The 18,521-nt window shown below is 42.2% G+C and overlaps 1 protein-coding gene and 1 non-coding gene across 2 annotated transcripts in view; both read right to left on the reverse strand.

Moving 5' to 3' along the window:
• Positions 1–209: 209 nt before the first annotated feature.
• LOC126412578 (beta-1,3-galactosyltransferase 5-like) overlaps positions 210–18,521 on the reverse strand; it is a 242,578-nt gene continuing 224,266 nt past the window's right edge. The window contains exon 4 of the mRNA XM_050082228.1: positions 210–2,284. Coding sequence (XP_049938185.1) covers positions 1,775–2,284 — 510 coding nt within the window. The 3' untranslated portion in view covers positions 210–1,774. The remainder of the gene's footprint in view (positions 2,285–18,521) is intronic.
• On the reverse strand, positions 2,614–2,687 carry Trnat-ugu (transfer RNA threonine (anticodon UGU)). Its single transcript has one exon. It is a non-coding gene; the product is annotated as a tRNA-Thr (tRNA).

The raw sequence follows: 18,521 nt of genomic DNA on the forward strand, positions 1-18,521 counted from the left end.
AGTCCCTAAGCTTACACACTACTTAACCTAAATTATCCTAAGGACAAACACACAAGCCCATGCCCGATGGATGACTCTAACCTCCGCGGGGACCAGCCGCACAGTCTATGACTGCAGCACCTCAGACCGCTCGGCTAATCCCGCGCGACGTGAGTGTGCATTCGAAAGGACTTGCAAATTACTTGCACGAGGTACTGTAATATTTTTAATTGTTTATTTTTGCTTTGCTCCACAACGAAGAGCAGACATTGTTACCTAGAACACACAGAAAAACATAACGTCGACACTATCACTTCACATTTATGATAAACATCAATGAAATTCATCATGATTAATAACAATAAATAGAAAAATATGTTGCAACAATACACTGCTTCAATTTTCTTGTCTTGACCAATCAGGATCAGATATTGTGAAAAATTAAGTGTTGAAAAAAATTTGTTCATCAATTGACCTTTAACAATTAGACGATAAATATTATTTTTAAAAATGTTACTAGAAAGAGTCACTGCAGAGAACTATCCACAAGTAAGGCATCAACTCTGTTTCTGTCCGTGTTAAGAAAACGTGAAAATCTCTCTTAAGTACGAACACCAAGGTTGGGTAAAATTTGTGCGAACACTGAATCACCAGATATTGTCTGAGTCATAAAGAGCCAAGTCGTACTTTAAAGATGTCTCAGTGCCGTGAGATCACAAGATACCAGCCAATACAGGGAGAGTTTAAACACAGTTACTTTTGTATATCCTGTGAGCAGCTGTCTTCACACTTTAAATACACTGTAAACGAGTTAGCACACCAAGTGATGCATACTTTTTTTCTGTGGTTATCGAGGACCCACAGTAAATTATCAGCTAAGTGAGAGCAGTAAACACTGTCACAAGTAGCCTTCCGAGGTGTTCGAAGTTCACGAAAAACGAGTCTGTCACACGAGATGTCTGTGGGGATGAACGTTGATCATCGACATGTCACCACACCAAGTGCTATAGATAACGTCAGAAATTGCCATATGACGAGTTCAGCAACCAATCTGTACAGTGCTTGCTCTGGACACTGTCAGCAGTCTTTAGGGGAACAGAACTAAGGTGCAGCATACCAGAGCCAGTTGCTCGTCAGATCGACGTCACAATTCATAGTCCACATCGACGATCTGGAGGCAACTTGCACCATCAATTAATCAGAACGAGCGCTGTATGTACTATCAGAAATAACCATCTCGTGGGTTCAGCAACAAATGAGCATACTGCATGCTCTGGACATTGTTGGTTGTATTCCATTGGCAGAGCTCCAGTGCACCGATGGTCAGGAGGAGGACCAGCTGATGCAGATGTCAACGGCAGAATTCAGTCCCAAGTCGACGACCCGAATTAGTCGAGCAGCCAGCAGAGCAACATTATAGACGCACTCGGAAACTGACATCTCAGGAGTTCAGCAGTGAGTGACTACATGTTCTAGCGACTGCCAACAATCTTCTGGAGCACAAGTCTGGAGTTCAATGATCGCCAGAAGAAGACCTCTCAGCTCCAGAGGCCTACATCAGCTACAACGTTCCACATCGACCATCCTTATATTGGTCAGCAGTCAGCATAGCACCACTGATGGTTAACCCCAAGTGCTGTAGACACAGTTAGATATTTCAATTTGAGAAGTTCAGCAACGAGTCAACACAGCAAGTGACAGTTGTATCGACTGTCATCTGGGGGGGGGGGGGGGGGGGTCAGGACTTGGGCACACCGATCACCGGAGGAAGACCCGTCTGCTGCAGAGGCCGACGTCACCACTCACGTCCGTGGTCAATAATGCCGAGGCGGTCGAGCAACCAGCAGAGGCCGGCCGGCGGCCTGGAGACGGTGTCCCAGATGGCGCGGATCTCGTGGGCGGTGAGGCTGCCCGTGGAGAGCGAGGCGCGCGCCAGACACGGCCTGGTCAGCCAGAGCGGTGACGGAACGGCGTCGAGGCCGGGCACGTCGTAGCGCGTCAGCCCTGCGGTGTCAGCGGCCACGCCCGTGGTCAGGACGTCTTCCAGCGGCAGCAGGGGCGTCTTTAGGGCGGCGCGCAGCAGCGGCCGCAGCGCCGAGCCCGCCACGGCGTAGCTGGGCCCCGACAGGTACTCGGGCAGCGCGTCCTCCGGGTACAACCAGCGCGGCACGTACCACTTGTGGTTGGGTGAGCGGAAGGGCGGAGGCCGGCGCAGCAGCCGCCCCACCAGCGGCCACCCCCGCTCCGCCGCCCCCGCCAGCACGCGGGACAGCGCGCGCACGTTGAGCACCACGTCGTCGTCCACCTGCAACAGTTCACAGATGCACTTGCTGGCGCTTGCTTCCATCGACGCTGAAGAATGGCAGGACAAGGTTTAACACATGGACAACGAATCTTACTGGCAGAGATATCAGGCCTACGTTGTGTTTTTATTGGCTTCACTACCTGATTAGTCACAATTGTCTGGTTAAATATTTTTATTTTACTAAGATGGTATCTGTTCTTTCGGACATGTCCGAAAGAACAGATACCATCGGTGACCAAGCAGCTCATTAGAATGAAATTACAATGAAATGAACACCCTTAGCTGCTTACAGGCCTTGACATACGTCAACGGGGACAGATGAAAACGTGTGCCCCGACCGGGACTCGAACCCGGGATATCCTGCTTACATGGCAGACGCTCTATCCATCTGAGCCACCGAGGACACAGTGGATAGCGCGACTGCAGGGATTTATCTCTGGCACGCCTCTCGTATGTCAACGCCTGTAAGCAGCTAAGGGTGTTTCATTTCATTGTAATTTCATTCTAATGAGCTGCTTGGTCACCGATGGTATCTGTTCTTTCGGACATGTCCGAAAGAACAGATACCATCTTAGTAAAATATATAGTTAAGGCTCACCGGCCACTTGACCATCTTCTTCTTCTGTGCGAATGCACAAACAGTGCCCAAACTCTTACCGGAATCGGCAACGCGCCGCGAGTAGTGAGTATAATGGGCGGGGGCACTACGAATGTAGTGCGGGACAATATGTTGAGAATGTGGGTTTCGCGGGAGGCGTGCCAGAGATAAATCCCTGCAGTCGCGCTATCCACTGTGTCCTCGGTGGCTCAGATGGACGCCGGCACGGTAGCTCAGCGTGTTCGGTCAGAGGGTTAGCTGCCCTCTGTAATAAAAAAAAACTGAGTTAATCGATCAACAACGAACTTAAACAGATGTCTTACGACGTCCGCCCCGAGCAGATACAACGAACAAAAGCGAACAAAATGAGATTAAAAAAGAAAAAAAAAAAACAAAAAAAAAAAAAAAAAAGATGGATAGAGCGTCTGCCATGTAAGCAGGATATCCCGGGTTCGAGTCCCGGTCGGGGCACACGTTTTCATCTGTCCCCGTTGACGTATATCAACGCCTGTAAGCAGCTAAGGATGTTCATTTCACTGTAAATAGTTTTATGTCGCCAGATTCCCTCCCCTACCCAACGAGTAGGTGGTGTAATAAGAGGGTCACTCCAAAAGAAATGCACACTATTACTACAAAAGAAATGCACAGTATTTTGTAAAAATACAGTTTTCATTCTGCACGTGTGAAAGTTTTACAGGTTGTATATATATCCTTCCCGCTTGTTTTCAAACTTAGTTCAACCTGTTCCCGTGAGTGGCGCCATCACAGCATGTCTTCAAGATGGCTGCTACACTTTACGTTCGTCAGAAGCAACGTGCTGTCAAAGAATTCCTGTGCTGTGAAAACGAGACATTGGAAACATCCACAAGAGATTGAAAAAGGTGTATGGAGATGCTGCTGTCGATCGCAGTACAATTAGTCGGTGGGCAAGCAGGTTACGTGATGAAAGCGGGCACGGCGATATTGAGGATTGTCCTCGCAGCGGCAGGCCTCGTACTGCACACACTCCAGACAATGTGCAGAGAGTTAACGAATTGGTGACTGCTGACACGCATCACGAATTGTCACGCTACGTCGGGATAGGGGCAGGAAGTATTTGTAGAATACTGAAAGTGATGGCGTTAAGAAAGGTTTGTGCCAGGAAGGTTCCCAGGATGTTGACAGTGGCTCACAAAGAAACAAGAAAAACGGTATGCAGCGAACTTTTGGAACAGTACGAGAATGGTGGAGATGAATTTCTTAGAAGAATTGTGACAGGTGATGAAACATGGCTCTGTCATTTTTCACCAGAGACGATGAGAGAATCAATGGAGTGGCATCATGCAAATTCACCCAAGGAAAAAAAAAAAATTCAAAACACACCTTCTGCTGGAAAAGTTATGGCTACCGTGTTTTTCGATTCTGAAGGACTCTTGCTTGTGGACACCATGCCAAGTGGAACCACCATAAATACTGATGCATATGTGACGACACTGACAAAACTTCAAGCTCGACTGAGTCGTGTTCGACCACATCGGAAAAAGCAGGATTTTTGCTGTTGCACGACAATGCATGGCCGCATGTCAGTCAAATAAACCATGGAAGCGATCACAAAACTCGGATGGACAACACTGAAACACCCGCCTTACAGTCCTGACCTGGCACCATGTGACTCATCTCTTTGGGAAACTGAAAGACTCTCGTCGTGGAACAAGGTTTGAAGATGATGACTCCCTTGTGTACGCTGCCAAACAGTGGCTCCAACAGGCTGGTCCAGAATTTTACGGTGCTGGTATACAGGCGCTGGTTCCAAGATGGCGTAAAGCAGTTGAGAGGGATGGAAATTATGTGGAGAAATGAAAATATTGTTCCTAAAGGATGTATCTACACACTGTAAAACTTTCAAACATGTAGAATAAAAGATGGATTAAAAAAAAATAGTGCGCATTTCTTTTGGAGTGACCCTCGTATCATCGGAACTGTCACCAGTCAGACAATGATCCATTAGCTATTTGCTCACACGGGTGGTGGGCCAGACCAATCCTCAGGATGATACCATAGAGTAAGTGATATGTGTACCAAGTATGGAAGAAATTACCGAATGAATTTTCCCTCTACAGCATGGTCACAAAGACACATTTCCCGCATATAATTACCAACATAAACTCCTAAACTTAAACAACATTAACAACAGTTCCTCAGAGGATTTACTTGATATATGAACCATCCAAATAATGTCTGTGCACTGTCATTCTCACAGCAAAGGATATTAAGCTCGTAGATTCCATGAAACGTTTTTCGGAGCCTTGCTGGGGTATTTTGTTTGAAAGCTTAACACCCAGTGTCTTTCGCGTCGTTAGTGGTGTTGTAGCGGTTTTGTAGAACGATACCATTTATGAGCCTCCCCCCCCCAACTGAATATCAAAGGTGGTGAAGTCTAGACTTCGTAGTAGCCTGGACACTACATGTGAGATATTCGCTGTGGAGGTTCCCAGCAGTTTTGATCTGCCACGGAGATTCCAGATGAACACACATTCATCTGCAGAGCGAAAATTCATTCTGGAAACAATCCTCGATACTCTGGTTTACCATATCTCTGCAGTATCCTTTCTTCCAGCAGCACTAGCCCACAAGGCATACTGGAGAACTTCTGTCAAGATTGTAAAGTAGGAGATGAGGCACTGGCGGAAGTAGAGCCGTGAAGGCGAGTTGTGAGTCGCACTTTGATAGCTTAATCTGTACAACACTTTTCCACAAAAGGCCAAGTTACCTGGTTTTGGAGTCTCTCTGGCACAAGGTTGGTTCAAATTATTTGATATATATCCTTTGCGTGTCATCTCTGCCTGTCCCACACCACTCCACCCCCACACTCATCCTTATGGGTCACTTGCCATTGGGCTACTGGAGCTGTCATCAATTAGTCTAGCAATATCAAAATGACCGATTCACATCGTTTCCGAAAATTTTAACATACGAGAATAATGTCTATTCGAGCTCCACTCCCAGCTGTGCTAGGAATGGCTTGACCCTGACGCCAGTGTGTTTTCCAGAAAATAGGTCGGGTTTTGTACACGGATTGTTGATTTAGCTCAAAGTAGTAGTTCTGCAACTTCGTCGCATATTCTTTTCATCAAAATAAAGATCAGTCGTCAGCTTCACAAAAAATTTTAATTCCACTTTACCGGCTTTAACAGATTAAACTGTCATCTTCAGAAGCCTCTATCAGATTTCTGATGACACACTAACCCGTTGGAAACGGTAAAGGGATTTTTTTTCAGCTGACGAATGATTTTTATTTTCGGGAAAATGAAGTTTTATGAACTTGCTCTAGGTGCTCTAGTGTAGAGCGTGCGTTTCACCACCTTGCCACCCACATCCCTACAGTTAGAGGCGCCAACGTTGTCTTACCCCAAATTTTTCGTGTGTAGTAAACCACATATACAGCAAATATGGATGAAATTTCTCCACAATTCCCAAAGCCACACTAAAATGTCACGTTTGCTACCCCACTCCCGCAAGGTCATGACTGTCTTAATTCTGTAGCGTATTTTCATGCAGTAAGTCACATTCTTATCAAATTTGGCTGAAATAGCTACAAGTGTTCCAGAGTTATAATTATATGTCATCACTTTCCCATTCCAACCCCCACAAATATCAGCGACAGGCATGTGTAAACCTACGTTGCCTCCTCACTCTACATCTACATCCATACTCCGCAAGCCATCTGACGGTGTGTGACGGAGGGTACCTTGAGTACCTCTATCGGTTCTCCCTTCTGTTCCAGTCTCGTACTGTTCGTGGAAAAAAAGATTGTCGATATGCCTCTGTGTGGGCTCTTATCTCTCTGATTTTATCCTCATGGTCTCTTCGCGAGATATACGTAGGAGGGAGCAATATATTGCTTGACTCCTCGGTGAAGGTATGTTCTCGAAACTTCAACAAAACCCTGTACCGAGCTACTGAGCGTCTTTCATGGGGAGTCTTCCACTGGAGTTTATCATCTCCGTGACGCTTTCGCGATTACTAAATGATCCTGTAATGAAGCGCGCTGTTGTCCGTTGGATCTTCTCTATCTATCAACCCTATCTGGTACGGATCCCACATTGGTGAGCAATATTCAAGCAGTGGGCGAACAAGCGTACTGTAACCTACTTACTTTGTCTTCGGATTGCATTTCCTTAGGATTCTTCCAATGAAGCTCAGTCTGGCATCTGCTTTACCGACGATCAACTTTATATGATCATTCATTTTAAATCACTCCTAATACCTACTCCCAGATAATTTACGGAATTAATTGCTTCCAGTTGCTGACCTGCTATATTGTAGCTAAATGATAAAGGTAAATGGGCATCTTTAAGGTTTCATCCAAAGTCACTAAGCACGATAGTCCAGAAGCAGTCCGGAAATTCAATAAACGAAGAAACAGGACAAGAAATTTAGTACCAACAGCAGTTTTTGTTAATGGCACAACGGTCACTGACCGCAAATATTTGCTAATTCAATTATCAATTTAGAGTGTTTTAGTTATTTTCAGATTATCTATATACAGAAGTGTGCATATGTTATAAAAATGTACCTAATGAGAGGCTATCAACTTGAATAAGCAGTATCATAATACACACACAGATTGCAAAGTTAGGAAAACCTAACTGTGCTCATGAAGTCAACAGACAAAGCTATTGAAATATGTATCCATAAATGGTATTGTCACAAGAATTAAAATAATGATAAAATAGTAATCAGACACGTCCCGTAATGTCAGGTCGTCGCTTGGATTCTGCGCCTACAACAGCAGTGCAAACAGCTGACTGTCGTGGCCGCTAGATGTTGAAAGAAGCATATCAAATCGCTATTTTGTTTATTGGACAAGTTATAGACTACTTGTAGGCATTACCTTTTATAATATTTACGGTAGTTCATGAACATACTTTCGTTTAGCCTAGGAGCGTTTACTAATTTTATTACTAGTTTTATCCTTCAGTTCCCCATTTTCATTCTCTCTTGACTCCATGCCGCCAGCGGTTAGTCGCATCTGGTTCTGGCATGCTCGCTAAGCCCGAGACTTTTTTATCGTTTGACAAGGTGCTGAATAACTTAACTGTATTGCGAACAGCACATACATTTATTTGCAGCTACATTCCAGAATTTAAACTGGTATCTCCATTTGACTCCTGTTATAACTCTAGCTTCATTTTAATTGCAATTTATGTATTATGTTTAGTCGTATGCGGGCGTAGTCAACGATTGCATTTTTAGCTTCGAGCCGTTGCGAACTGTGTTTGGCCAACGGCATCTAGCGGCCATGCCCCGTCACCTGATTGCACCGGTGTTGTAAGCACGGTATACAAGCAACGACACGAATTAACGGGACATGTAAGGTTACTATCTTATCATGATTTCATGTGACAATACCAACTGTCCCTGTTGATACATTGTGGACGTGGGCCAGCGGCTCGTCAAATATTTAACAAGCAAATATTTAACAAACAGCAGTACAAGTTAAAAAGTTATTTTATTTTTGCTACGAGTTTTGGCAATTCTATACGCCATCTTCAGACCCCGTATGCACCTCTAAAAAATTATCGATATTGGCATACTGGGGCTGTTTTTTGATGTCGTGAATTCTCAAGTGCTTCCTTCTAAGACGTGACTACAACTCAGAACACCAATTATAGATACATATTTTAATCTCTTTCTTTGCTAACTTTATGAAGACAAGTATTTTTTGCTAACTTTACGGTCTTCGTATATTATGATAGTGCTTATTACAGTTGATAGGCTACAATTAGGTACATTTGTATAACATATGCATACTTCTGTATGTAGATCAATCTGAATATGATCAAAGCTATCGAACTGTTAATTGAAGAAACAAATATTTGCTATCACTAACTGTTGTGACATTTATAAAAATTTCAGAACACTGGATCGCTGTCACCTTCACAGTGACCTGTAACTCCTCAACAACGGTAATATTAATAGCTGGGTTTGTGGTTGGACGTTTATAGTAAGTTTGTAATAGCAGAAAGTAGTAGCATTAGTTACTTTTGAATACATCGTGGGAGCAGACAGTGATCAATATTATTGCTAATAGTTACTATTAAAATGAGTCTTGATCACAAATTTATTTATTCTGGTGACCGGTTTCGACAGTATTTTAGTATTTTGTGCCGGCCGTTGTGGCCGATCGGTTCTTGGCGCTTCAGTCTGGAACCGCTCGACCGCTACGATCGCAGGTTCGAATCCTGCCTCGGGCATGGATGTGTGTGGTGTCCTTAGGTTAGTTATGTTTAAGTAGTTGTAAGTTCTAGGGGACTGGTGACCTCAGATGTTAAGTCCCATAGTGCTCAGAGCCAGTTGAACCATTAGTATTTTGTACGATTAGAATTTTTAATTATTTATTTATTTATTTATTTCTTAATGTTAATCAGTGCCAGGAATAAATAACGTACATGGGCAGGACAAAACGTTGTGGCAACACTGTTACATTTCATATCAGACTTTACGGACAGACCTTCACCGTATTACATACCCTCAATGTAGTCGCCCCGTACCTCTATCACCTTTCCGCACTGTGATGGAAGCTGTTGTACACAGTCAGCGCATCCACCTCTCTCGATGGCACTCAAGGACCGCTCTATGGCACGGATGATGTCTTCTGTTTTGTTGTAGCACCATGTAGGGGTTCCTTCACTTTGACGAACAGTTCGTAATCGCACTAACTCATATCAGGTGAGCACGGTTGATGTTCCAGTACCTCCCATCCCCACATACGCAGAAGCTCTTGCACGGGGTTCGCCGTGGGGCATCGTGAAGGATGATGGGATGCAGAGCCCAAAAGTAACATTGTGGTGCGCCCCAACAACGCGCCGCTTCACTCAGGATCCACACACATTGATCGCGTTTCCTAAACATAGTGGCCTTCCGCACTTTCACACAGAACACACTGCAACTTACTCAAAACCAGCCGTCTCCGCTATCTACACTACTTCAACTGACCTATCAGCTACAGACAGCGGGCATGCCATGTGCTGCCCAGCATGTTATGGCTGTGTTGCTACTACTTTTTATTCAACCCATGTATGTATACATTTTTTTAATTATCTATGAAGATGTTAGTCATACGACCTGTGTTAGCTTCTGTGATAACAGGTGAAATTATGAAGGTGAATAAATAGAGCTCGTCCTAAAGCTGAGTAACTCCAATCTTCTATGTTGTCAGTGTTATGGTAGAAAGTAGTGACGCTGAGCTGGTGTAAAGAATTCCCGGAATGTTCAAATGGCTCTGAGCGCTATGGGACTTAACATCTGTGGTCATCAGTCCCCTAGAACTTAGAACTACTTAAACCTAACTAACCTAAGGACATCACACACATCCATGGCCGAGGCAGGATTCGAACCTGCGACCGTAGCGGTCACGCAGTTCCAGTCTGAAACGCCTAGAACCGCACGGCCACACCGGCCGACCATTCCCGAAATTTTTACTAGTGTTCTTCCCCAGTATCTGAAGTACTCTATGGCATCACATCGAGTGGGATCATGGTAGACTCTTAACTACGATGTGTCTGACAGACAGAAGAGGTTAAGCAGATGGACCCTGTATGGTATTACAGACGAGTAAGGTAAGTGATGGGCCCAGGTTTCGACATGTGTTTCATTCTCTCTTCACTTAAATCAACAAGATCACATCTCTATACAGCGTAACTGCATGTCGCTATCACATACACAATACGCAGACAGAGATTACACGTAATTATAGGTTGGGGGATGACAACGGGAAATGATCTACCTGTTATTCTAGCTACTTATTATCGCATTAGGGTAACAGACAGTTTTAACTCTCATGTTGTTGTAGATTCAGACAATACAAAAACATTTTATCGTGCACAGGTGTCATCTTTTCATCCAGAGTCTTCCAATGTATCTCTGGCATCTGCCTTACCTGCGATTGGTTTCTTGAGCTCTTTCAACTTTGAATCACACCATACATATACTCCAAGCCATTTTATCACTGTGTGCCTCACATTATCACGAAAAGCATCATGAAACTTCTCATTCTTTCCACAACGTCATTTATATACATATTGTGAAAATCAATGGTCCTAGTACACTTCCTTGGAGTGAGACGGAATTTACTTTTACATCTTGATATCTCTCTTCATTAAGAATGGCATACAGTGTTTTGTTTGCTAGAAACATTTCAATCCAACCACACAGCTTATTTGACATTCAGTACAGTATTTTATTCATTAGAAGGCAGTGCGGAAATTTGTCGAACGCCTACCGAAAGTCAAGGAACATGGCGTCAACCTAGGTGACGATGTATAATGCTTTCTGGGTCTCATGGACGAACGAAGCGCTTGGAACCCCTCTGGATTCCTACGGAGGGGTTTTTTCTGTCTCCGGAAAAGTCATAATACGCGAGGGGAAAACATGTTCCACAATCCTACAACATACCGACGTCACTGATACAGACCTATAGTTTTTTGCGTATGTTCGGCTACCCTTCTTGAAAACGGTAATGACCTGCTCCTTTTCCCTACCACTAGGAACGTTTCGCTCCTCCAGTGACCTGCGTTACACTGCTGTTGGAAGGGAAGCGAATTCTTTCGCATATTCTATGTAGAACAGCACTGGTGTCCCGTAATATACAGTGGCTTTTCCCCTTTTCAGCCATTTCAGCTGATTTTATATGCTGTGATCCTTTATTTCGATATAGGTCATTTTGATGTATGTGCCACGATATGATAATCCCTAGTGAAACTTATGTAAAAAATGCATATAATACCTCTTCCTTCTCTCTGTCATCCTTAGTTTCGACGTCAGTATGGTCACAGAGTATGGACACATGGCCTTCGGTCATTTACTGATTTAACTTAAGGCCAAATCTTCTTAGGGTTTTCTGTTAGATCGTTGGACAATTTTACTTTAGAATTCGTCGAGTGTTTGACGCACGGCTCTCCTTACGCTACTTTTGATTTCGTTTAGTTTGTGAGGTTACGGCACTCTGAGCAGCTTTCAAACACGGTTGTCGAACCACGGTGGGGCTTTGCCATCCCCCACAATTTTTTCTCCGAATATGTATTTGTAAGACGCAGTGTGTAATTTTTTTGAAGTTTGTTTACGCTCAACGTACAGTCCTGAAGATGAATGTTTCATGTTGACCGCTCAGGTAAACAGAAATCCATTGTTTCTAGCACTAGCTATCCAGAAATATCTTCCTATTTATTTACATTCCTATTTATAGTAGTTTTCATTCGGACCTGCTGGTTACCAGCAGATCTAAGGTGTTACCTTCACGATTCGGTTCTCTGATTAGCTGTTCGAGATAATTTTCGGATGAGGCATTGAGAAGAATTTCACATGATTCACTGTCCCCCACCCCCAATGATTATAACATTCCTGTCCATAGCTCGTAAGTTGAAATCTGCTTCTAATATTATAACCAGGAAGTTTACTCAAAATCTTAAGTTTTCCCTAAATTTTCCGCCACTACTGCTTCTGAGGCAGTCTGTCTATAAAAGCAATCGATATCCATGTTTACTCCACCTTTAACAGTTATCTTCACCCAAAATTATTTCGCATTCGGAATCTGTACTAGCCTCATTGGGTATTATCGTGTTATTTACAGTTTTAATCACTCCTCCTCCACAGGAGTTGAACCTATCACTGGGATATACAGTCCAGTCGGAACTTGTCATTTCATTGTTCATGACTGGTTTCAGCAGCTTTCTGTTCGTACTACTATGTGGTCGTTATTACCATTTATAAGTGGGATTTGTTCTGGGCCTAGGGAAATGAGGACGTCTCTTACAAGTGTGGCCGCAGCCCCGGAGTGGAACGGACGAGCCGGCAGCAACGTACAAATGAGAACAAGCTGTAATCTCAAATTTGGCGCTGTTATCTATGAGGAAGTGTTACCTGATAAAAAAAATGTAATATCCAGTCATGTCTGTACGAAATAATCTGGTCCAAAGGTCGGTTTCTAGCTCATCATAAGGAAAATTTTAAAGTTGAACATATTTCAAAACTTAAAAAAATTGTAACCTTTAATCAAAGGATTAATGAATCACAACTGGTATCAGACATCTCATACAAATATCTGCGAGTCCACTAGGTGCGGAAAAGGATCAAGATTAGTAGAATATTGGAAAACTGACGTTTGCCTACAAAACAGCTTGTAAAACACTTGTGTGCCTCGTAATGGAATACACTTTAAGTGTCTGTAAATCAATGCAGATCCGAGAAGCCAGGGAATGTTCGGCGTATACAGAGACGTGCAACGTGAACAGTCGCCCGCATGTTCTGTGATAGTCTAAGATAAATCAAAAATCTCAAATCGGTATCTACTTAGAAAATTTGAAGAATATTTACCAAGCGGGGAATATTCAACTTTTCAAGAATAGCTTCCGCAGAGACCATGACACGAAAGAAAACTCACCATGTAGTCTGCGATTAAAAAGGCCTACGTATCAGTTTTATCCTCCTATACAGTTGACGACCGGGTTAATCCTGTTCATGATTTACTCCAATTTTACATCACAGAGAATCTAATGACCTTAAAATATAGTCCGCACAAGCTTTTATGAGAAATGTCTTTTGTGGAAAAAATTTCACTTCTCCAATTTCCTGTTAATCAACAGTAGCCCGCCACTTTCTTTATCCAAGGGTGAACTTGAGCAACTGTCCTTGCAGCGTGAAACAGAAAACGTTTAGGAACTCAAGGTACCGAAAGACCAACCAAGTACTTATCTTGAGTAATGAGTCATTGCTTGCCGTGCAGGTAATAAGCAATATCTATTTTTTCACGTTCGAGAGAATCTAAATTCTTACTGTTTGCTATTAAGAAGTAGTATTAAATCAAATTTATTGTTTATAAAATAGTGTATAAATAACAGTGGAGCACTTTTCCTGCTTTTTTCACACAGTCCATGTACACTTAACGCAGCACAGGTAGTAAACTCTTGCATATTTGACGAACATAGCAGGTCTTCTCCGACAGATACTTGGATTACAGCTATAGTATTGCATGGGCGGTATGAAGATGGTATGTCTGCTATTACATCATCAAGCTTTATCTTTTCATCGTGTCTTCAACATGTAGTAATGTGCGATTGAGGATGAGCTGTGTGGTCTTTAAACCGCTCATGAGGTAAAAATGAAGGTCGAAATATATGTGGAACAATACGCAATGTGGTGTTGGTGAAAACGATTCCTCGTATTTGGCGAAAATCCTCCGAGTTTCACATGAGAACAGTTTCAGTCTTGCCACATCTTATTCCATATTTTGGAGAAAAAGGCCTGTGGCTGCACTACGAGCAGTGTGATCGTTTCGAAGTTGAAGGTCTGAATCCAGAATTCCTGCCGTGAAAGTAGTAGCATGATACTGCTGCTCAACAAGGAAATTACCCACCACCACCACCTAACAACAGGTAACTGCTTAACCGCCCTGTAATATTCGCTGAGCTCGCTATAATCACGTAGGTGCTCTTACGCGTAAGACTGAATGCTCACAGCTTATTTCCATCTTAATGCTCTGAAATTTTGCATGTTACATGTCGCCTCGGGTAAATCGGTGTTTCGTGGGTTTCTCCTGTCTGAATAGAAGAAGATGAGGAGGAGGAAGAAGTGATTTTGTGGCGACACCAATTGGAAAAATTGTCTATCATTTCTCTGTACGCAGGGAAAATTTGTTACTTTGGCTTACATTCACAAGCAACTGGAGCAACCAGCTATTAAAAATCAGGAAACTGTAACGACAACTTGAACAGAGACAGCAGCTACACCCTTAGCAGTGTATTGAAACGGATGCTTGATGCTGATAAGCAAGGAAGAAATCAGCTCACCCACTGTCTAGAAAAATCAACATTGCTACCAATGTTCTACAGTCAGAGACAGTGACATAGCCTCTGGTATCATACGGAAGTTCCAGCACTCTGTGACATCTCTACGACATAATTCGACCACCTGAAGCACCTAATGAGATCCTGGTCCAGGATGTGAACGCCCAAAAAATGTCAACCTGCCGCCATGTCATCCTCTGCCTTGCGGCGTCACGTGGATTCGGTATGGAGGGACATGTGATCAACTCCCCGCTCTCCTCACCGTTTTGCAGACTTTCCACACTTTGGAACAGCTACTTCTCATTAAAATATCTCCTCAATCGGCATCACGAGACTGAGTCCACGACGTATCAATCCACTCACGAAGGAGGAATTCTTGGCAGCACCGCGAATCGATCCCGATCCCGAATCGTCCGCATGGACTATTTATGAATATTTTTGCATGACTTACACTACAGGGTGTTTAAAATGACTTTAAAACTTTGAAAATTCATATAAATTAATTTATAGTACCTACAGAGGTGACTGTAGTGTCAATTTGTAGGGAAATACATCAAGTTTTGTCTCGCAAAGTTTCCTAGTGCCGAAGTGCGGTAGTGGCAGTTCCGTTAAAGATGGCTGCCTTCACTGGACCAGAGTGTGCTAGCTATGTGTTTTGGTTTGAAGAATCGAAGTCGGCGACAACAGTTCAGCGTAATTGCCGTACCAAGTACGCTGAAGATCCTTCTAGTAGGCATACAATTTATAAGTGGCATAAATGTTTTGTAGAAACGGGGTGCTCGGTAAGACATGGCAAAGATTAGATTAGATTAGTACTTGTTCCATAGATCATGAATACGACACTTCGTAATGATGTGGAAAGTGTCAGGTTAATAAAAGGTTAGTTGGGTTTAAGTAGTCCTAAGTTCTACGGGACTGATGACCATAGATGTTAAGTCCCATAGTGCTCAGAGCCATTTGAACCATTTGATTAACAGGTGTGATGGGCTCGTCGCAAGAGCCAAATCTCACATTTGTCAAAATAATCAAAAGCCAATGTGTCTTTTTGTGTATTACTTCTTTGTACCCAAAAGCACCGAACGTATTCTGATATCGCATAATTACATCACCTCTTTCCACTTCATCAGTGGAAAAATTAGAAAGTACGTAATTTATTTTAAGAATGTTCCAGGTTTTCTCTTCGGCTGGACCCACAGCGTAGTGTTTCATAATATGACCTTTTATAATGAATAATTCCAAGTCAAATGCAAAGTAGTGTTTCTTCTTTACTACAAACTTGTTTCAGCTACAGCTCCATTCCCAAGCAAATCTCTAGAAGTTCCAGTTGGTGAGTCTTCTTTCATTTATAACAGCTGTAAATGTCACTTTACATATATACTTACGTCTAGTTGGAATAGGCTCCCATATTGCGCCAGTCAATGAACTATCGATTGTCTAGATGTTCCTAGATTGTTAAAAGTCAGGTAAATTCTATTTGTATAGAATTTCCTTCGTGAAGTTATTTTGACAGCTAGCATGACTGTTTATTCTCGTTGATGTTTTACCTTTACTGTATAATCTTTGCTAGCCAGTGATGATATGTTTCATTGCTATAGCTCTGTTATGATCACATACATACATTACTGGACTGTCAAAGACGTAGCTTTTACTGAAGCTTGACGTTTGGTGAGGAAAGATGGCGACATCGGGAAGTGTGCTATACCAACACGATTTTCTGAAACGAAATAACGTTGTAAGATTTACGAATTGGTTTAAGAAATTCCTGCAGTTGAGCAAATATTTGCGTACTAGTTGAGTTATGAGAAGCGCATCAAGTACGTATACACATGTTTTAAGCAGATTGCACTTTTCGTAAGAACACTCAAATGAAGAAAGACACTTGTTATCGACGACAAATTGCACGTTCTACTTATAGGTGCAATTTCATAATGAGTATAGTATTCGAAGAAAAGCAAGAAAAGCAGATGATGATCAAAACAGGATGAAAGCACATCATTAAGCTACGTCTGTTAATACTAGATAATTAAACTCCCACAAAAACTATTCAAATACTGCCGGGATTTCGGATAAAACAAAGTTTAGTGTCATTATTTAGGCTTACACACAGCGCAAAAACAAAAACGCGCAAGATGTTTCTAGTTATGTTTGCTCTGAAACATGTTCCTTTCTTTTTATCTTCCGTCTGCTGTACAAAAAATTACCGCCAAACGCGACGCATATATGAACCATTGTGTCAAAACTCTATGGGTAACGTAGTTTTATCAGTTTATTCCCATTTCTTACCAGTATTTTGTCTGCAAACAAAAAGCTTTTTGCACGTCGTTTGCGCTCGGTTGCTATTGCAAATTACTGGCTTCAGTGACACCAGTGATAAAGTATAAGATATTTCCAGTTTAACAATGTACGTCTATGTTGCCAATTTAGTACTGTATGTCTGTGGTTATGATTTGTATCTATGATTACCTTTTGTTTTTTGTTTACTGTCTACTTTTTATACGTTCTTCTTTTCCAAAATTTCAATAAAATTTTCTAGTTAATTTTCATCTTTAAGATTGGTTGGTTCATTAAAAATATCATTTGGATGACTGTGTGAGCGTATATATTTATAATTCTTCGAATATGTTCGTATCATGTCTTTATGTTCTGTGTACCGCTTGAAATGCGTTTTCGATATGTTTTTTGGGGTATAGGTAAAAGCTTAATTCACTGCTGTCGCTTTCTTGTGTGTTTTTTGAATCGAAATCTAAAATTTCATCCAGTTTGACCGCAATAGGATTTAATGCAGTCGTCACACGAAATGTATGTGCCTGCGTTGCTAAAGTCGGATATTTTGGTTTTTCCAGATCGAACATTCGTTTTTAGATTGTTTTTGTTCAGAATGCTAGTTTTATGGTAGTTATGTATAAGAATTAGTTTATTTCATTCGTTACGTGTTCCAAGTATATTGTCGGTATGTATGTCACTTTTCCTTTAATTTTGATTTCTTTTGTTACTTTTATGTCGAATAGTTTAGATAAAAAGAGAATAGAAGCTTTCGAAATGTGGTGCTACAGAAGAATGCTGAAGCTTAGATGGGTAGATCACATAACTAATGAAGAGGTACTGAATAGAATTGGGGAGAAGAGAAATTTGTGGCACAACTTGACTAGAAGAAGGGAACGGTTGGTAGGACATGTTCTGAGGCCTCAAGGAATCACGAATTTAGTATTAGAGGGTAGCGTGGAGGGTAAAAATCATAGAGGGTGGCCAAGAGATGAATACACTAAACAGTTTCAGAAGGATGTAAGTTTCAATAGGTACTGGGAGATGATGAAGCTTGCACAGGATGCAGTAGCATGGAGAGCTACATCAAACCAGTCTCTGGACTGAAGAAAAACAACAACTTTTATGTCCATTTGTATGGTTCGGCTTTTAGCTTTTGTGTGTTGTTCATACAGTTTGAACTAAATTTGGATTGAAATCCTTTTCTTGAGCTGTATGTTGAAGTATTGTTAGCTCATTTTGTATTGCTTAATGTTCGACTGGCAAATTGATTATTCTATTTATCATTGAATTGAAGTAGTCATACTTTTGCGATTCGCCTGACAAGATCTTCCATTAATTATGCTGTTTACGGTAGTTGATTTTTTGTAGATTTTGCAAGCACGATCGTTGTTACTGTTGCACATTTTAATATTGCGAAAATTTATGGGCCGGCCGAAGTGGCCGTGCGGTTAAAGGCGCTGCAGTCTGGAACCGCAAGACCGCTACGGTCGCAGGTTCGAATCCTGCCTCCGGCATGGATGTTTGTGATGTCCTTAGGTTAGTTAGGTTTAAC

This window comes from Schistocerca serialis, chromosome 7 (assembly GCF_023864345.2).
Source record: "Schistocerca serialis cubense isolate TAMUIC-IGC-003099 chromosome 7, iqSchSeri2.2, whole genome shotgun sequence".
NCBI classification, from domain to species: domain Eukaryota; kingdom Metazoa; phylum Arthropoda; class Insecta; order Orthoptera; family Acrididae; genus Schistocerca; species Schistocerca serialis.